This window comes from Diadema antillarum, unplaced genomic scaffold (genome assembly GCF_040938485.1).
Source record: "Diadema antillarum isolate AM-2024a unplaced genomic scaffold, OU_Dant_1.0 scf00000198, whole genome shotgun sequence".
Taxonomy (NCBI): Eukaryota; Metazoa; Echinodermata; class Echinoidea; order Diadematoida; family Diadematidae; genus Diadema; species Diadema antillarum.
In genome coordinates, this window is record NW_027271087.1 from 354,327 (window position 1) to 376,612 (window position 22,286).

A 22,286-nucleotide genomic window follows, 5' to 3' on the forward strand; every position below is an offset into this window, starting at 1 on the left:
TAGCAACAACTAATGTGTACAAACTGGATACCAGATATTGAAAAGTGTTTTGAGGTAGTGTGCAGGTTAATAGAAAAACTCGTTTCTGTGTCAGGACGGAAGAAACATCCATGAATATGTTAGTAAACCGGTCTCTTAGGCACATAAGGGAGCAACAAATTCAAAAGGACAACGTGGTTGTGAAAAATATTTTCATCTTCTTTTGAACGTACAGTGGAGTATGAAGTACAATGTACTGTAATGACCTTGCCGATCTTAATTGTGGAATCTATACATTATTCCACATTCACAGTTGGGGTGCACCTGTTGTGACATTTTAGTTGTCTTTGTCTCGCGTTGACGCAGGTGAGCTGCACCTGTGGGCCGCATTTTTTGTTCAGTCCGAGTCTTTAGATCAGACGGAGGGTGATATTTTTTGTCGTCTGTACTGAGGTTGTGGTTTATGTCGTGATCTTCGTTTGCAGGTACAAATCTACCTGGAAGGTACTAAAAAACACAGGTGCCGAATAATGTTTAGATTTACACATTACGCATGGCTTTAATTCTGATGGCTTATTGATTCGGAAAGTTCTCATACGGTAGATCACTATAAAGAAAACGTAAAGAAAATTCACCATCTTTTTTTCACTTTTCTCGAATGATAAAATAACACTTGACATGCCTCTTACAGAAGACAGGGGGAATATAATTAGCTGAACACACATAGTTTGTGAATTCTCCTCATTTTCCGCCTCTCGATTTCAAACCATGACGGCTTTTGTCTCCTACAATATACCCAATCTACATTAGCATTTTTCTTTACTAATAATATATTTAGGTGTTCAAATTTATTGTTCACAAACGGATTTTTTACCCCTAAATGTACAGGACCTGGTGATCAATATCACTCCAATATTCTCACTTTGGAGTGTGCACTACCACCTGATTTATTCCGTTCTTCAATTCCGCCTCTCGATTCCAAACCACGACAGCTTTTGTCTCCTACAATATACCCAATCTACATTTCTTAACTAATTTACTATATTTAGGCGTTCAAATTCATTGTTCACAAATTGATTTTTTTTACCCCTAAATGTACAGGACCTGGTGATCAATAGCACTCCAATATTCCCACTTTGGAGTGTGCACTACCACCTGATTTATTCCATTCTCCAATTCCCGTCAAAATTCTCTGAAATATGCTTTTTTGTTTGTTTGGGTTTTTTTTTTTTTCGTCGATTTTACTCATAATGCTTTTCACTCTGAAGTCGGGAATTGATTCTCATTCCATGGTGCATTGGGGTTTGCCGTGCTTTATTTTTCCGCGGCGTAAAATGACCTGCAATCCAAGCCTGATGTATGTTGACCCCTATAAATTGATGTATTTTGATCTGTACATTACACTATCACTAAGTATTTCAAGAAAGTATGCATCATATAGATTCTTAAAAATTGTTTTCATTACTTTTTTTCTGCACCATTTTAGACTCACCTAAAAAGTAAAAGAAAATTCCTCTAGATCATCTTTATTCACATTCCAATTGTGACATCATCGTCCTGTAACACCTGAGCATAAAGCATCGCTATAATATACTTCGGTTCTATCATTCAGTAGGGCCTACTAGTATCTATAGGTTGCACTTTCCACGCACAACAGCACTGGTCGCATGTTTCTCTGTTTGTTTTATACTAGTATGCAAACTTTTCTGACAAATTCTTGACCATTCAGTGAATGGTGTGGTGAGGCAAGTGTTGTTACCTGGGCCCCGTTTTATCAAAAGATAAAATCGATTGTAAATTCCCTTACCACACAGGCTGCCATAGACTTATTAAAAAATGATAGAAAGTCAACTATATAACTCTTCATAAAACAGGGCCCAGATTATTTCTCAGATGGAATATGAATATAAATGATCTTGAGGATTTTGTTTTGGAGATGGGACTTAATCTGTAATCCCCGGGTATGAACATGAAACAGTGTAAAAAAAAAATAGGAAAAATACACGATGCATATTTTAATGAAGTATTCATTGATTTAAGCATATAGATCAAACTTTCCAAGGCATCAATAGAGGACAACATACAATTTGATTGCAGGGACCCTTTAAAGGACAGGTTCACCTTCATAGACATGTGGGTTGAGTGAATGCAGCAATGTTAGTAGAACACATCAGTGAGAGTTTGAGGAAAATCGGACAATCTGTGAAAAAAGTTATGAATTTTTGAAGTTTCTACTCAGTCACGGCTGGATGAAAAGACTAAGTGAGCTTGTAATGTCACGTGAGTACAACGATATAAAGAAAGAATAAAGAAAATTCAACATATTTCCATTTTTCTCCCCTAACAAATGAACACTTCACTTCTCTCTTTCAGAAGGCAGGGGGAATAATATTACCCTTAACATATGTCACTAGCAAGTTGAAGAAATGTGCACTTTATTAAAAAAGTAAAGTTTTGTGAAATTCTCTTTTTATTTTCCTTATATAGTTGTACGCATGTGACATCATACACTGTAGTAGTCTTCTCATCCAGCAGTGACTTCGCAGATAATTGAAATATTCATAACTTATGAACGATGGTCCGATTTTCCTCAAATTTTCACTGATGTGTTCTACTAATATTGCTGCATTCTCTCAATCCTAATGTATAAGAAGGTGGACTTGTCCTTTAATGACCACGACACATCTAATCAGTCATGTCATGTTTTATGGGCGACTAGTCCGGGAGCCAGCGGGGGTCAGCCTAGCTGAAAAGGTTACCAATTTTTATGTGTATAGCAATTTAGTACATATGCCCCTGAGTATGGAAATGCACGTCTGGCTGGTCATCGGTGGTGGGTGTGGCCAGGAGAGCCACAAAAAGGACCCCCCAAAATTAGGCTAGCCTAGCTGAAAAAGTAACCCCATGAAAACAACTGGAACTTGTTCGTTACACTTACAGGATAAATAAATGACCATTGCCAGACGTTTTAAGTGGTGGGGGGTAGCCGCCAGACGCTCTTAAAGGCCCAACTCCAGCTAGGCTAGCCTAGCTGAAAAAGTAACCTCATGAAAACCACTGGAACTTGTTCGTTACACTTACAGGATAAATGAATGACCATTGCCAGACGTTTTAAGTGGTGGGGGGTAGCCGCCAGACGCCCTTAAAGACCCAAATTTTTCCAGCTAGGCTAGCCTAGCTGAAAAAGTAACCTCATGAAACCCACTGGAACTTGTTCGTTACACTTACAGGAAAAATGAATGACCATTGCCAGACGTTTTAAGTGGTGGGGGGTAGCCGCCAGACGCCCTTAAAGACCCAAATTTTTCCAGCTAGGCTAGCCTAGCTGAAAAAGTAACCTAATGTAACCCACTGGAACTTGTTCGTTACACTTACAGGATAAATGAATGACCATTGCCAGACGTTTTAAGTGGTGGGGGGTAGCCGCCAGACGCCCTTAAAGACCAAACTTTTTCCAGCTAGGCTTGCCTAGCTGAACAAGTAACCTTGTGAAACCCACTGGAACTTGTTCTTTACACTTACAGGATATATATGCATGACCGTTGCCAGACGTTTTAAATGGTGGTGGTGGTGGGGGGGGGGGGGGGGGGGTAGCCGCCAGACGCCCTCAAAGACCCAATTTTACCAGCTAGACTAGCCTATATATAGCTGGAAAAATAACCTCCTGAAACCCACTGGAACTTGTTCTTGTGATACACTCAAAGGATAATTGAATGATTGTTGCCAGACAATAGCCGCCAGACGCCCCAAAGACCAAACTCTTACCAGCTAGGCTAGCCTAGCTGAAAATTAGGAAAGTAACCCCATGAAACCCACTGGAACTTGTTCTTACACTTACAGAATAAATGCATGACCGTTGCCAGACGCTTTAAGTGGTGGGGCGTAGCCCCCAGACGCTCTCAAAGACCCAATTTTACCAGCTATAAGGTTCACATATTTCAGAAATGATAGCAGTGTAATTCCATAACAACGCCGCTTGCTTGCGAGTTCACCTGTCTATAATCTATGCATGCCTTATTCTTTTGTTCTGCTTCCTTGAGCCCCAACTCATGCATTCTTATGGTGACTCTCCCATGTCATCATCCTTGTTCATTGCAATTTGTTCTATTTTTTGAAAATATTCTTATTCTTCATCCCAATTATCACAAATTCTGAAACTCTGTCCTCAGTATAACTAATTCATAGTTGTACAAATGTAAAAATCTGAGAATCACCCGGAGGTCTCCTTTAATGGGGGAGTTTCTTGAGCGCACAGGGAAACATGCTTTGAAATATCAATAGGGCAAGTGTTGAGACGAAATACTATAGAAATATGAGAATATACAGTGCTGTGGTTTTGGTAGAAGAAATAGGGTATCTGTATTTGTCCTCAGTGATAACCAAAAAACTTAGAATAATAGACATCAAAAAAGAATTGCCCAATCAAAAATGTCGGGATTTTTCTCAAACATCAGTGTTCTCATTTTCTTTGCAGTGTTAAAAAAAAAAAAAAAAAAAACAGGGCCGGGTACAGTATCCGGATGGAAATTGGTGGGATGGGCGTAAACCCGCGGGTATTATAACATACTGACGTGAAAAAAAAAAACAAGACCAAAAACTACTTTCTTTCTGTCCCCTGGGGAGAAATATTCATCAATTGCATTTTGGAAATGTTGAAAATCACAACTTTTGATGAAATTGTGTCCTACAGTATCTCTTCTTATATGAAGGCTTTTTTTTATAATTAAGTTTCTTTCCTCTATGACCATGATAAAACAAACCCCTGATGATTAAAACAAAAGACAATCAAAACTTGGCAAATGAACTCTTTGGACATTAACAAAAGGGAATACATTAACAGTTTTTGCAAACACTTTATACAATTGTCTAACACTCCATCAAGCTCATAAAAAATACAATTCTACTGCAACAAGAAATCCATTCAGTAAGACTCGTCCTCGGTGTACATAGCTTAAAATGCCAACTTTTTAAAAATAATTCCCCAGCTCTTAAATTTACTTTAAAAAGGGGAAGTAAAGCTCAACACCTCTGGCTCGACTTTTAGGTACCGTATCACCTTACGGTTGAGGAGATGGGTAAAGAAAAATTATTAACGAAATAATACTTATAGGAACATGCTTAACATGACCTCACCGTTTTCTTCTCTTAAGAAAGAAACGAAATCTGAAAATTGTTCAAGAGTGATTTTGAACATAGTACATTGCAAAAGCAGAAAAAAAACAGTGTTTTTAAGAAACATAACTCACAACAACAAGGAATTCCTGTCGTGTCTAGCATTGCACGTTTTTGGTTTGGAGGGTTTTGGATGCTAATATTTCAAGACAAGTTCATGCTCCGGCACTTCAATGAACTTAAATGTAAAGTAATGATCAACCTCTCTTGCCAATAAACTCAACATTTGCTGTTCTTCAGTAAAGCATATGACAGAAACATATGAGAAACATGTCTAAAATTGATATGAATAAGCTCACAGCAACAACAAAAATATTATGTTATCTATAAACTAATACTGCATGTACTTAGTTTCGAGGTATTAAGATGCAAAATGTTATGACAAAAGCCCCTACGTGGCTACCAGCAATTAAACATCCTTCAACTTCTTTAGCAAATGAGCTCATGTGTATCATCTTCTTGTTGAGAAGACGAAGATGAGTAATGATAATATAACCAAACTATCAACTGAACATGTCCTTATCATGTTTTACATGAAATCATTATTGCCTTCTCGTAACGAAATTGAAAAAAACCAAAACATCTGAAATTGTTCAAAATCGCTTCTTGATAACGATGAAAGCAAAGGAAACTTAGTGTTTGTAACCACTATGACACGTGTCTACAGATCTGTCATGCTCATAAGAAACGTAACTCACAGGAATATAATTTTATACAGTAAGTACTTTGTTTGGAGGACATTTAGATGCCAACTTTTCAAGAATAATACACCAGCACTGACATTAACTGATGAAAAAAAAAGGAATGCTTAGCTTCTTTATCCAATTAGCTCATAGGTAATTCCTTGTAGTTGAAAAAAAAAAACCGAGTACACATAAAAATATAGACTTCCCGTAACATGTATCACAGGTCATGATCTCCACATTTGCTCCTCTTAACTTAAAAGAAATAAATATATATTTAAATTTGTTTTAAATGACCTTTAAACAATATGAAGAAAAAAAAATTCTGTGTCTGCAAAGGCTTGACACGTGTCTAATACTGGGTCACGCTCATATTAAACGTAGCTCACAGGAACAAGGAATTCACGTGTGTATAAAATAATACTGCAGAGAGGGTGCAAAGTTGAACCCTTTATTGAGGGTGCGAAACTGTTCCCTTGGGTACATCTTTCCACCCACACTAACTCGTGCTAGATTGCACCTCTTCTTGAGGGTGCATCTTTCCACCCACACTAAGTGGTGCTAAGTCGCACCTTTCTTGAGGGTGCGATCTTGCACCCTTTACCTTTCGGCGCACCTTTGCACCCCGTGTAGCCTTTACATCTTGGTGCAACTGTACATCCTTTCGTGAGGGTGCAAAGAAACACCCAAAGTTCCAAGATTGTGCCTTGTTTTGAGGGTGCAATCTTGGAACTTTGGGTGCTACTTTGTACCCGCAAGAAAGGGTGAAAGTTACACCCTCGGGAGCAACTTTGCCCACTTGAAAAATGCGCAACCTCGTACCGTTAGGTGCAACTTTATGCCCAAAGGATGCAAGAATGTACCCTCTCTTTGATTTGCAATCTTGTGCCTTATTGGTATGATGTTGCACCTATGTGGTGCTTATTTGCTCCATGACTGCTGTAAAATTGCTCCTTTAAAGGAGCAAGTCAGTGTCACTGCCTGCTCATTTATAGGGGCAATATTGCCCATCATCTCAAGGTGCGACTTAGCATCACATAATCGGGTACGATTTAGTTCCTTAACTACTCTAAACCTTGAATAGTGCAAACTGATGTAAGCCTATTTGCTCAGTATATAACTTATGTTGTTGTTGCACTCTGCAAAGTAAATAGGATTAGTGTAACTTGGATCTTGTGAATCATGAAATGTGTGTGCGTGTGGTCTTTGTGAGTTTTGAAAATGTTAATGTAAAAGTTAACTTAGTTGTGTTTGAATAATATACTGAAACCAAAAATTTACCCAATTACCTTTTCAATAAGGTGAGCATTATATCTATCAAACAGTTAACCTTCTCGGCAAGAGTATACATCTGCATGAAGGAAGAGGTGAAAATATGATATGCAGTTGTCTGGATACGTTTTATTCAAAACGTTCTTGAATGCGTACTTATTCACATAATCTACTAGTATAAGAATAACATATGCTTCTTACCAGTACTCAAAGCCTCTAAAACAAGAGCATGCTTCTTACACTTCTAAAGTATACACCATATCTTAAAAACAAAATGTAAGAGGATTTAAGAAGCTGTTTGTATGCATTCAAACGAATCCATATTTCTATCTAAAATCTAAAACGTGTCTTGTAAAAGGGGAATTCATTTTATAATGACGATGCCAATTGTCTTAAAGTCCTTATCACGACATGTCTTGGAGTTCACGCTTATTGAAAACATGAGATTCTTGGCACGTAGATTACAACTATGGTTTAAAGAGTTAACTGAGATACGCATATACCGTATACGGGCATTTCGATGAAAACATTTAAATACAAGGTACTGTAAATAATATGAAAATCAAACTTGATACCAGCCCTTATCGGCAACCAATAGAGACTATGGAGGACTGCAGTTATAATTGTGTTCAGATATTGTTTTGGGTCATACACGCATGCCGACTGATTTGGGATCAATTCGAGTCCCTCGAGCTGAGATTCCGGAACTGCAACGAGCAAACCATCATTATGCATAACAAAGTGACTGAGAATAATGCATGCACCAGTTTCTGTTTCGTTGTTCTATACACAGAAAGTTGTTTCGTTTTCCAATCCTGTGCAGGCACACAGAGATTTACAGAATTCAATCATCTTTGGCTATAACGCCATGGTCGCGTGCAAAATGAATGCAGCTTATCTAACTTAACCTGTAGTTACTGAATAGGGGACTACTGTATATTCAATTTATACATTATTAATCGGATGATAGAACCTGTCAAAGAGTAAATTGCGGATATCATTTACCATTGTCAAATTCACTTTCTGTTCTATACATAGTATCAATGGAATGTTATGAACCACTTCAGCATTACCAATCATTATCATAATTATTTCCCTGAAACGGCTGCATTGGTATGAGCGGGAAGAGTTTGGCATCATACATAGCAAGAGTCGTGACTACAAAACTAATTACATGTATTATACAAGGTTTTAGGACACTTTGAATCATGCCCCCCCCCCAAAAAAAAAAACAAAAACAAAAACAAAAACAAAAACAAAAACACCAACAACTTAGTGAAATGTTGTACAATGTATGCCCTACTTCCATTAACCTATGATCTTTGACCTTTGAATACATGGCCCGCATTTTTTCAACGAATAGGCATTTGAATGCAACGTAGGTATTATATAAAAGAAAAAATGTTTTAGGAAAATACATTTAACCACTTCAGAAATAATTCTGGAACAAATAGCAAAATATTGACACGTTCACTTCTTCCGTAATGACATGACAGAAAACTTTCCTCACCGAATCGTTCTGCCGTAATTCATGAGCAAGTCATGGATATATACTTAGTTCGATTAAAAGTATACATTGAGTCATTGCAAAAGCATCTAATGAAAAGTATGCTTCAGGGGGGTGTTTCATCAACGAGTTCGTCGGAGGTTTTCACCGACAAATTTGAAAAGCTACTGAAATCCTTGCATCTGATTGGCTGATTGCAAATTTGTCGGTGAAAACCTCCGACGAACTCGTTGATGAAACGCCCCCCCCCCCCCCCCGAACTACATCATTGTCAATTATTCTATAACACTAATAATATAGAGCTATTGGTCTGCCATATTGCCTAACAGGTCGTTGTCCTCCTATCACTATACCACGTTTGTTTAGCAAATAAGGCACAGAATTTAATTTTGCACTTGTTGCCAAAGACTCTAATCTTCTTTACCGCTATTCTCAGACATGACGTATGCTGGTGCTGTATGAATTAGAAACGGAAGCTTACAAATATTCACCATCTAACAAGGCAAAAGCGAAGTGATGTCTCGTCCACGTATCGACTTTGTGATTACAGAGATTTTTAAATGGCATAGGCCTAGTTCATTGACTTTTTGACTGTTGACGTAGTCGGACTTCACCATTATTAACACTTGACAGCAATCATTAGATGATCTGAGGAGTGAATTTGGTGGTCATATAGCTCAAAACTGTGGAAAGTTATTGAAAGGACGCCAGAATACTACGTCGACAGTGTTTATCAGGTGAGATACAAACATAGAACAAGTTCCAGTGGGTTTCAGGAGGTTACTTTTCCAGCCAGGGCTATAGTCTAGCTGGTAAAATTGGGTCTTTGAGGGCATCTGGCGGCTACCCCCCCCCCCCCCCCCCCCCCCCCCACTTCTTAAAACGTCTGGCAACGGCCATGCACATATCCTGTAAGTGTAAATAACAAGTTCCAGTGGGTTTCATTAGGTTATATTTTCAGCTAGGCTAGCCTAGCTGGAAAAAGTTGGGTCTTTAAGGGCGTCTGGCGGCTACCCCCCACCACTTAAAACGTCTGGCAATGGTCATGCATTTATCCTGTAAGTGTAACGAACAAGTTCCAGTGGGTTTTATTAGGTTACTTTTTCAGCTAGGCTAGCCTAGCTGGAAAAAGTTGGGTCTTTAAGGGCGTCTGGCGGCTACCCCCCACCACTTAAAACGTCTGGCAATGGTCATGCATTTATCCTGTAAGTGTAACGAACAAGTTCCAGTGGGTTTCATTAGGTTACTTTTTCAGCTAGGCTAGCCTAGCTGGAAAAAATTGGGTCTTTAAGGGCGTCTGGCGGCTACCCCCCACCACTTAAAACGTCTGGCAATGGTCATTCATTTATCCTGTAAATGTAACGAACAAGTTCCAGTGGTTTTCATGAGGTTACTTTTTCAGCTAGGCTAGCCTAGCTGGAGTTGGGCCTTTAAGAGCGTCTGGCGGCTACCCCCCACCACTTAAAACGTCTGGCAATGGTCATTCATTTATCCTGTAAGTGTAACGAACAAGTTCCAGTTGTTTTCATGGGGTTACTTTTCCAGCTAGGCTAGCCTAATTTTGAGGGGTCCTTTTTTTGGCTCTCCTGGCCACACCCACCACCGATGACCAGCCAGACGTGCATTTCCATACTTAGGGGCATATGTACTAAATTGCTATATACATAAAAATTGGTAACCTTTTCAGCTAGGCTGACCCCCGCTGGCTCCCGGACTAGACAGTCCACACGCACATGTTCAAGATGAAGAACGACGCATCAAATTTAATGTTTCCGGTAAATCGATTCGCATGTTTTATGTAGGCCTCCGTAATACTATGTATGTACAATGTATGTATTCAAGTGTAGTATGCCCAGGGACCGTACCGTCACATCGTCTGTAGCTGTACACACACACTGCTCTACACGCAACGCTGGATATAGCGCTTGTCCTTTTCGTTGAAGATACATCACGTATTATTTATACAATAAATTACTCTGCTCATAATAGTTGATAACGCACCAAGTGAAAACATAGAACCAAGTAAATCGGACTACGCCCAATGAAATGCTCGGTGCCGACTTAGTAGAACCACAAGTCGAAACCGTTTCCAACATGCAACATGATCTGTCTCCATGATCTGTCTCCATCTACTCACCGTTGGTTTAGTTGGACATTCGCACGCAGCTGTCAGTGCTTAGCTGGCTAGGCTGCGTCTGTTGAGATCTTTAGATGGTACTGCCGTAGGTTATTCCGCCATGTCCATAGCGAGAGCGTTCGTAGTAGTAAGGGTGAGAACATGTGATATTCCAGGGAGGTCACCTCCCTGGATATTCAGTATGGATTGAGCTCTGCAGTTTGGTAAGATGCCCTTGACGTTGGCAGCAGCGGGCGGGCGGGGCGGCTGGAGAAGAGCGAGCCGTAGCAGCGTGCAGATACCTAGAGGATTGAATCACACTGAAAGTATGTGCTGTGAATTTGCGTCCCCATCCACCGCATGCTGTGTTGTTGTATGCAAAGAGGTTTTCGCGTCTCAATAGCGCCACGCTGCAGAGAAATCGGAGAAGATTCTTGTTGGGGTTCGCGGTCGAGCTACGAGCGCCGTTTCCACGCGCGGAGAATATAATAGGAGGGCATTAAAGTGCTTTGACTTTGGAGGAGGAAAAAAAAAACCTCAGATAACAGATTTATGAAAAAAGCGTCACGGGGCAGTAGTTTGTATTCATTCGGTCGAAAATAAAAATGAGAGCTGTAACCGGAGGGCCAAACCCCAAAAACTCGCTTATTTAACGAGTGAGTTGCACTCTCTCTACAAACTAAGTAGACCATGCTAATTTTCAAGATTTTATTGTAACAAACAACATTCCACTGGTCTACCTCAAAAAATTTGTTGCGAAAGCCTCCAAATCCAAGATGGCGTCCAAAATGGCCGCCATATTTACTGAATTTGTTATTTGAATGATAGAATTCGACAGAAACATCAAATTTCAACAAATGTGATGTCATATGAAAGAAAATAAAATTTTCTACAAGTTGATACCATTTTTGTGGGTTATTGTGATAACTGGATTGAGATTTTAAGGAAAAAACACTAATTTTTTGATATTTTTCTGAAAAAAGGAAAATCATGAAAATGCTTGATTCAGCATAAATCAGAAAATAACTGAAGGATTATCTTGAAACGTTTCAGGAATTTTGTTTGACATATAATTAATATTTGGAGAAAATTAGGGGTCAGTACCGCTTTTTGTTCAGGAGTAATGATGTCTCAAACTTGAAAACTCACTTTGTAAAAATGGGCACTTTAGTTGTGACAAGACATTGCTGGTCATAAAAAAAAGTCTGCGCGCGTCAAGACTACTACACGCACCACTGGCACTGGCGCGTGTAGCAGTGGCAGTGGTTCGTGTAGTAGTCTTAGCAAACGCAGACTCTTGCTTTGATAAACAAGGGTTTGTGCCTGCAAACTAACTTTTCATACCAAGTGGTAGCTTAGGTGACGCTGATCGCTATTATTTCAAAGTGGATTGTTCTGAAGCAGATGAGATGAAGCAAAAATATCTTTCAAATAGAGGTAGAAGCTTGAAACAACCTGGCTTTAGAAAGTTTCTAACAAAATTTGGATCAATCACTCAAAAAAAAAAAATCAAGATTGCAGGCCATCAAAGCTGACATGGTGTGTTTCGCCAGAGTAAATGTATCATTTCGATTTTGATATAATTTTGTCTGTTTTGCTTATATGGTTTGTTTATATGGTTTTTATATAAATTTGAAAATTGTAATGCTATTTCAAACCATCTAAGGTTTTATGGAGACATTGTTCAGAATGCACCGTAAATATTTCTCTAAGAAGTAAAAAAAATTAAATTAAATTAAAAATGTTTATGAAAACCATGTGGAAATTAACATCTTTCCCATTATAATCAATATTTGGAGAAAATTAGAGGTCAGTATTGTATTTGGTTCAGGAGTTGTAATGTCTCAAACTTGAAATCTCATTTTACATAATATCATGTTTTTACACGCATCTGTTTCCAAAGATGTCACAGAGGGTCAAATCCAAGTTTGTGCTTACTTTTCGAGTTCCACTCTCTCTATAAATAAGACCATACATAAAATTACTAAACGTACTAAGCAATGTTTCGTAAGTACACCTCAGTAGATTTGTTACAAAAACCTCCAAAGTACAGATGCGGTCCAATAGGGTCGCCATTTTTATTGAATTTAACATTTCTATTGATAGAGACATCGGATTGCAGAAACTTTGATGTCATGTGAAGGAGAGTAAAACTTCCTAAAAGTTGATACCACTTTAACTGTGTATTGTGATAAATGGGGGAGGGGGAGGGAATTCATATTTTTATATTGTTTTGAAGAAAGAATGAAATGTAGAAATGCATGATTTGGTATTTATCAAAGAAGAACCGAATAATTATTTTGAAACCTGCGATTGTGATTGAGATTTACTGAGAGGAGACATAATTCATATTTATGGAATTACAAGCAATATCATACACTGTTGACAAGTTAATATCTAAAACTTGAAAAAAAAGATATATCTATGCATTATAAATGTTGCATACAATGTGTTTACATGGTCACATGTATACATGGTCACATGTAATACTGTAATGGTCTATTGACTTACAAGTGCCTGCAAACTATCTTTTCATGCCAAGTGGACAGGTAGGTGACACTGGTCGCTATAACTGTAGCATTTCATGGTAGATTGTTCTGAGGCAGATAAGATTGAACATTGAACAAAAAGTATTTTCCAACAAGAGATAGGAGCTTGGAATTTGGCACAAATTTTGCCAATTTGTCATATTTAGCGACAAAAATAGTATCCGCACAAAATTCAAGATGGCAGTATTTGATTGAGGTTGTCGTTCAAGGCATTATTTACCATAAGTGCACATAAAACCAAAACCCACCTTTAGTTAATTCCTCAAACTAGTTCTAAACTCTGAGTTAGGGATAGAACAACTAATGTACAAACTTAAATCAGTATAATCAATGCAAATATTATTAGATATACTAAATAGATCTGATAAGAACGGGTTTTTTATACTTTGCTGTCAACAGTTATCATGGTTATTGTTTCTTGTAAAGAAATGGTGATATCTTCGTATGTTTTAGTCTTTATTTTAATTTTTATACATGGTAGAATGTTTTGTGATACAACCAACCTGCACATATAAATCGAATGTGATATCTGTCCCAATGGTAAACAATACATTATGTGTGTTGCGTCAAAGTTAAATCTCAACTTCATGATTTCATATATTTTTTAATCATCTTATATTGCTGTCTAGTATATGTTTCTATACATCCGAAAGATATTGTATAGTGTAAACCATATTGAGGGTCTTTTTTTTGGGGGGGGGGGGTGGAACTCATTCTAGTGGAACTCATTTTGGGTAAGGCCCAATCTTTGATGAAAAAGAAATGCTTCTGTATCAAAGATATGCCTTTTTTACTTGTATGCTATTCTGCTGTTGTAGAAACGTGAATAATGATGGTACTATGTGTAATAATGTCCGTAGATCCGTATATAGTGGATGTCCTTGAAAGCCCTTCTGATCCCACCCCCCCCCCCCCGAAAATCCGACATGGCGGCAATTTCTCAAATTTGCTTTTAAATGTCTTGTGTGAAATCATTTTTCAGTATATTTTTCGAATAAAACTGTCCAAATTTATTTTTCGTGGTGTATATTCACATTTACAAATAAGCATGCTGAAACTGTATTTACTGTTATTAGATTTTTCTTACATTGTTTTTAGGCTGATTTCATGTTGGTTATAGTGTCACAATTGATCTGAACTTAGGCCATTGTTAGATGCTTTCCCATAGTAGATATCAGAATCACTTGAGAGTGAAAATGTTCATTTTCATTCATTTTAGAGTGACCTCAGGGATCACCCGAAGAATGACGAGTGGTCCCTAAGGTCACTCTAAAATGAGTGAAAATGAACATTTTCACTCAAAATTCACTCCAATTTCACTCTAAATTCACTGTTTCCTGTTATTCACTCCTTCAAAAGTGAATACTTCCACTCGATTTTTTCTCTTTTTTGGAGAGTAGAATATCACTGGTCTTAAAAATGTCTCCATAAAAACCTAAGACGGTTTGAAATAGCATTACAATGTTTGAAATATGTAAAAACATATGAATAGATAGCACAACAGACAAAATTATATGAAAATCATGAGAATACATTTAATTTGGCGCAATAAACTATGTCAACTTTGATGGCTGTCATCTTGATTTTTTTTTTTTTTTTTGTGGTTGATCTGAATTCTGCCTTAAACTATCTATAACAAGATTGGTGCCAAGTTTCAAGCTACTACCTCTATTTGAAAAAAAAAAATTTTTTGCTTCATTTCATCTGCTTCTGAAAAATCTACTTTGAAAATAGCGACCAGCGTCACCTGAGCTACCACTTGGTACGAAAAGTTAGTTTGCAGGCACAAACCCTTGTTTGTCAAAGCAAGAGTCTGCGTTTGCCAAGACTACTACACGCACCACTGGCACTGCTACTCGCGCCAGCGCCAGTGGTGCGTGTAGTAGTCTTGACACGCGCAGACATTTTTTATGACCAACAAGGTCTTGTCACAACTAAAGTGCCCATTTTTACAAAGTGAGTTTTCAAGTTTGAGACATCATTACTCCTGAACAAAAAGCGGTACTGACCCCTAATTTTCTCCAAATATTAATTATATGTCAAACAAAATTCCTGAAACGTTTCAAGATAATCCTTCAGTCATTCTCTGATTTATGCTGAATCAAGCATTTTCATGATTTTTCTTTTTTCAGAAAAATATCAAAAAATTAGTGTTTTTTCCTTAAAATCTCAATCCAGTTATCACAATAACCCACAAAAATGGTATCAACTTGTAGAAAATTTTATTCTCTTTCATATGACATCACATTTGTTGAAATTTGATGTTTCTGTCGAATTCTATCATTCAAATAACAAATTCAGTAAATATGGCGGCCATTTTGGACGCCATCTTGGATTTGGAGGCTTTCGCAACAAATTTTTCGAGGTAGACCAGTAGAATGTTGTTTGTTACAATAAAAACTTGAAAATAAGCATGGTCTACTTAGTTTGTAGAGAGAGTGCAACTCGACCTCTGTTTTAAGGTTTTGGCCCCCCGGTTACTGGATGCACCTCGATCGTAGTTGAAAGGCCTTTATTGCTGTACAGTGTTAGCAAGGCGACACACAAAGCCATGCTGAGTGTGTTCTTTGTTTTTAGGACCTAGGAAAAACAAGGAAAAATAGTGGATATAGTATTTTTTTCATTCGAGTATTCTCTCCTCTATTCTTCTACGTCCAGGCTGACTCTCAAAACGACCTGTCCAAACAGCACATTAAGCAAACACAATCCCAATTTCCATGCGACTATAAAGCAGGCGTTTTTCTTACTACACTATATACTGCAGAACTTGATTCTCTTGTACTAATGTACTACTACTTGAATTGAATTGTTGCAGATGATATACAACGCGGCGTTTTATGTTTACCAGGAAAGAGCATCAATATGTTTCTTTTATTGTATACATCACCGATTTCACCGATTTCACCGATTTCATAGCTCTGGTATTTCACCAGTATATGTGGTGGTTGGGGAGGGGTCTTATTGTTCTTATATTCTTGGGTCAAGTGTCAACCTCTGCCTCCTGTATATCCACCGCCCCCCCCCCCCCCAAAAAAAAATAAATAAATAAATAAAATGTTCGCTGAAGAGCGCGGACGCAAAACACCCAAACTTATGTTGTTAACTGTTCTTGGTTTTGTATTTTCCCCAATTTGTATTGTTTTAATCATTATAGTAAGGCAAAACTGTGGGGGTGGGGAGGGGGAGGGGGAGGGGGATGCAGCCCTCCCAACCCATCCCCCCCCCCCCCCCACGGGTCCATGTTTCGGGTATCAAGTGATTCGTGTGGTGTGGTCCGTCTAGACGGATTATCGATCGATCGCTCGATCGATAATCACCGTCACCATTAACCCCGAGTTAAAATAAGCCAGTTCGGGGTTCCAGTTTGAGCATGAGCAGAAAAAGGTCATTTTTACCGAGAGATAGGTTGGTTTTTAATTTCACTTAGATAAGCATCTGTATAATGCTATGATTATGAATCCTTATAAATGGTGCCTGTCAGCACATCCACCTGACAGCAAGCCTGGTATTTGGCTTTGTTAACAGAAAAAGTTTGTTAATTAATGTATTCAAAACAGCACAATGAACTAGATGCTTCCCAAAGTGTTGATTAACAAACCATTCTGGTCACTTCATCTACGTTCATTCTTTGTTAGAATACGAGTTCCATAAAGTGCTATGTTGGGCAAGCGGCTACATTATGTCTCTTTGAATTGAGTGAAGTGCCTAACCAACAGAGAACAATGAAAGGTCATTTGTACCTATGTGCACATGATCTATCTCCGAACTGGCTTATTGCAGTATGACCTGACCTTAGGCCCATCTCCCGAAGCAGACACAATAGGCCTTCAAGAAGATAACACGCAAAAGAATCAACATAAGACACAATGATGACTCAGCTGCACGTAATTGTGGATTGAGAAAAGGCTTTCAGGGGCTTGGTTTCTTTCCTTTTTATCTTTTGACAATCTTTTTGTCGCTTCGAGGTACCTATACACTGGTTCTACATTTTTATTTTTATTTTTTGCAGTATCAATGTCAAAGAATTTGTAATTCCTCCTTTGAAAAATATTGTAAAAAATGAATTGAACTGAAATTGATCTGAACTGTGCAAATATCGATTAAAGAGACCAGTTAGAATCAACAAAGCAGTATAGAGGCTGCACACTGGTTCTATATATATATATTTTTTTGCAGTATATCAATGTCAAAGAATTTGTAACTCCTTTGAAAAATATGAAAATGAATTGAACTGAAATTGAACTGTACTGTGCAAATATCGGTTGTAGAGCCCAGTCAGAATCAATAAAGCAGTAGAGGCTGCACACGTATAGGAACCTACAGTAGTATAGGTGACTGTAAATAATGGAAACTCTTAACCCGGGGTCTCAAACAGTAACTTGATGTTACGTTGATGGAAGTCCACTCAGTATTTGTTATTTCATTCTTTGTTGTGTTTTGCGTATTCTAATTTAGTGTATTAAGCCTATACAATGCATGTAGGATAATGCTTGTCGTGTGCTTACATGGCTTTTGTGCTATAAATGTAGCATCTATAAACGAATATAAATGCGTATTATTCCTCTAATTGGTACGATAAACCACCTCGTTTTGCCGATTACTCTTCGTTGCACTATATTCACTTCGCCACTGCATAATACAATAGGCCTACTACTCAGTATATGCACGCTTTTACAACGCTCATGATACTCACTGCAGCACATCTCGATTCAGATACACATTCGTGTACAAGTGTATTCTTATGTTACTGATTTCTTATGTTACTGATCAGGGGCGGATCCAGGAATTTCGTAAAGAGGGGGCGCGTTTACAAAATTAAAGGGGGGGGGGGCGCACGCATCCCTCCTCCCCCCCCCCCCCATTTTTTTCTTTTTATTTATTTTGTTTCGACAAAAAATAAAGGGGGGGGGGCGTGCGCAGGTTGCCGTCCTCCCTGGATCCGTCCCTGCTGATTAATCTTATTTGACTGACTGAATGTTTGCAGCACAAGCGGGTATTAAACCAGGAAAGGCCTGGTAATACTCTGAACCAAACACAACGTGATGGACAGAGCATCAATTGATGTGATGTCTCAACGATACGTTGTGTTATAGTGTCGCATGTATTCTTTCCCACCAAACTTTACGTGCAGACTGACACAAAAACGTCATAGTCTCATCATATAAATCATAAACAGGTCTGACGATTTTTGTTTTCCTCAGGACATAATGAAAACTCTCTAAACTTTTACAGTTCATTCTTTTTGCGTCTGCGTCTGATTTTCCTCCAAATTTTTGTCGTTCTATTTCTCTAATTGTTCTGATGTTTTCATGCAAGGCAACGTAATATCAGGATTAAATTCCCTTTAATTGTCTAATTCACAAAAAAAAAATGAAATTTGTTGGATTTCTGGTATTCATTTGTTACTGTTTTCTCCTCTGACGAGCTCCTCAACATATAATCCATCTCTATACTCGATGTATTCCAGCAATATTGGTTTCCCGTCTTCGTGCATTGGTTGTTGCTATGTCGGGAACCGCAACTGCTTCTCTTTAGTCAAAGAATTTGGAAACACCAGTCTTCTGGATGCCTTTGTGAGAATCATTATTCTTGACAACCAAAACACTTTCCCGACATTACAGCAACAACTATAATTGCATGATAACAAACTTGATTCTATATGTATTTGAATGTATAGTATAATAAGTGTAGGTGGATGGAATCTCTCATGAAGAGGTCTTGCTGAAACCGATCTCACTGGCATATTTATCTTCTTCTTCTTTTTTGTCTCTTTTTTTTTCTTTTAGTTTAATTTTGTTTTGTTTAATTATTTTGGGGGATTTGTGAAACTTTAAAGGCTAACATCAAAGTCACTCTAGTAAGCAAAAATAAAATGCGGCTAAAAAAACTAACAACTTTTGCAGATTTTTACAATGACGTGCATTCAGTTTTTGCACCATGCAGAGAAAAGTTTTGACAGCTTGAAGGGATTTTTTTTACTGTTAATTTAGTTTCATGTGAGGCCTAATCGATAGGAAATTATTTCCAGGTGCATGACCGAAGTCGTTGGGACAGTTATGTTATCATGTTGATTTGGCTGATTAATCGTGTTTTTCTGCCCTCACGGAAGGTGACTTACTTCTTTGGGGATTGTTCATTATCACGCAATTTAATGTTGATGAGTCAACCTGATTGACTCGGTTTCCTCACATGGTATGTACATGAATATTTTACCAAGCCCATGAAAAAGATAGTGTGTGTCATAATAAAGTATCTTTTTGTGAGTGTGAGCCTCGAACCCTCGTTATGCTAATATATATCGCAAAGTAGAATCATTATATATCGCGGGGAAAAGCGACTCATTTATTCGGGTCAAAGACCCGATCGAATCCGCGACGGTCTCTTTAAGAAGAAATCCATCCTAAAATGAATAAAAATCAGAAGAAAGAGGAAAATATTCCCTATGACAGAATGATACAAAAATTACAAAAGTCGGATAAGAAATAAGGAATATAATATGACATGAGATGAAATATGAGATTTTTGTCAATTCTTTATATGAAATGTATAAGAAATTGTGAGAGCATGACTTCAAAATGTCATATCTTCCTTATTTCTTAATCGATTTTTGTTATTTTTGTATTATGCTGTATAATAAGGGCATATTTTTCTCTTTCTTTTGAAATGTATGCATTTTTGAGGTGGATTTCTTCTTTAAAGGACAAGTTCACCTTTACAAGCATGTGGATTTAGTGAATGCAGCAATATTAGTAGAACACATCAGTGAGAGTTTGAGGAAAATCGGACAATATTGGTTCAAAAGTTATGAATTCTTAAAGTGTCTGCGCAGTCACTGCTGGATGAGAAGAATATACTGCAGTGTACTCTGTCACATGCGTAGAATGATAAATGGAAATATAAAGAGAAATTCATCAAATTTAAGTTTTTGATAAAATTTTACATTTCTTCGACTTGTCACTGATGTATACTAACGGCAACGGTAATATTATTCCCCTACATATAGACAGTGTGTACAGCGCTAGTTTTCTGTGCCAGTCGGCTTTCAATGTATGCAAGGGGTTAATATTTCTTTTGTTTTTCCATCTCATCCACAGCTTTATTCTTGCCATCATTTGCCATACACCATCTTGGCTTGAAATGGACACTCACCCTCGGATTGTCTACTTATGTGCTCTTTACGGCTGCAAACTTTTATCCCGCCTGGTGGACACTCCTGCCCGCCTCTGGCCTCATGGGACTGAGTTGTGCCCCGCTCTGGGCGGCTATGAGTACCTACGTCACCACGCTGGCTGGTAGCTTTGCTCATAAAGCTGGTAGGTATAATTATGTGACATTTGGCGAAGATTCGTGGAGTTTTACAAAATTTCGGTAATGTACATGTGATGTATACTGAACACGTGTAGGACCAAGTAGCGGCTATGCACCTACACGACTTTAGCCCGCTTCTGAACTGAGATGTCTTCAGCTCAGGAAGAGTCGTTAATGCCATTCTTGACCCACCCATATTGCGTGCGAAACGGTGCGCCCATCGAGGGTAAATCGACTTATAAAACACATGAAAGCAATCCCATTTGTCGAAGGCATGGGTCACTGAATTAAGATGGAGCTAAGGTGTCTCAGGGCTGTTTCAGGCCCGAGCCCTGAAACACCTCATGTAGATTATCCCGCTTCAGGTCCGAACCGAAAGCGAGGTATAACTCCCAGTTTGTAAGAGGTCGAAAAATATTAAGCCCGAGCGAAAGTTAGCTCGCTCTTTGACAAGAGGTGGTTCGGGTCCGCTGCAGGCCCGAGCTAACGTCACTATGAAAGATATCTCGATATTAGCGCGGTCTAACTTCAGTGACCCAAGCCTTCAAAAAAAGGGGGATTCCTTTTGAGTGTTTGTTTGTTTGTGTGTTTTTATATAGACCCTTGCAAGGCGCGTTGTTTCGCACGCAACTCTGGGGGGGGGGGGGGGGGCATTTCATGAAGGAACTTGTCGGATAAAGTGTCCGACAAGTCAATTATATCCGACAAGTTCAGAGAAATCAGCCAATCAGACTAAAGAATTTCTCAAAACTTGTCGGATATGATTGACTTGTCAGATATTTTATCCGACAAGTTCCTTCATGAAATGCCCCCCAGGTGTTCGAGAACGGCAGTACAAAACGACTTATGTGGAGCTGAAGTTATTTTGCTTCCGAAGTAGGCTCAAGTCGCGCGCAGTACAAAAGGTGTCGAGACGAACTTTCTTTAACTCGGGTTGGATATTTTTCGACCTTTTATGAAGGGAGTTATCTCGCTTTATACCCGGATCTGAATCGAGATAAATCTCGATATTAAATAGGGTATAATTATAAGGCTATTACAAGTGACGGGAACTGTATGTGAAACGCGCAAGACGCGCATAATATAACGCAAGTGATGGAAGTCACACGGTCTTGTGGCCGTGCGCTACCTTTAAGACGAGAAGGTCGAAGGTTACAGCTCTTTCTCGACACTTGTGCCTTTTTACGATATCATCCACACCAGTGTTCCCTGTCATCCATTATGATTACCCAGGAGATTGAGATTGCAAAGCATGAAAACAAGAAACTTTTGATCAGCTTGTAAAGAATAATTATCTTTCGTCACTTTCCGTTCGTCCGGCGTATAACTTTCCATCGACTAAGGTCAAATTAATTTTCTTTTAGGGAGCAGCAGGATGCTCCAAGCACATGTTGCAAATTACTGAACTGAAACGTATTGTCAGTTTTGATTAGAGTATAGAGATGACGAGATGGCAGGAACTTTAAAAGTGACTTGATGTCTGTCGTTTAGCTTACCGTATTATATTATTATGAGTAATACACTAAGGGCGACCTGAGTAGTTACCCGTTATCAAGAAACAAGGAACAAAAGAAAAAAAATGAGAAAAAGATCAGAGCACGCCTTCGTGTACTAAACTTTAAGAGACAATTATTATCTCATGGAAAATAAGAACGTCTAATACATTGCGGATTTCTGGGGATTAATGGGGTTGTTGTTAT

The 22,286-nt window shown here is 38.4% G+C and overlaps 1 protein-coding gene across 1 annotated transcript in view; it reads left to right on the plus strand.

The window, feature by feature from the left end:
* The window catches only part of LOC139723730 (protein unc-93 homolog A-like), a 31,005-nt gene that overhangs the window by 1,476 nt on the left and 7,243 nt on the right, over positions 1–22,286 (plus strand). The window contains exon 2 of the mRNA XM_071634946.1: positions 20,373–20,591. Within this exon, the coding sequence (XP_071491047.1) occupies positions 20,373–20,591 (219 nt within the window). The remainder of the gene's footprint in view (positions 1–20,372; positions 20,592–22,286) is intronic.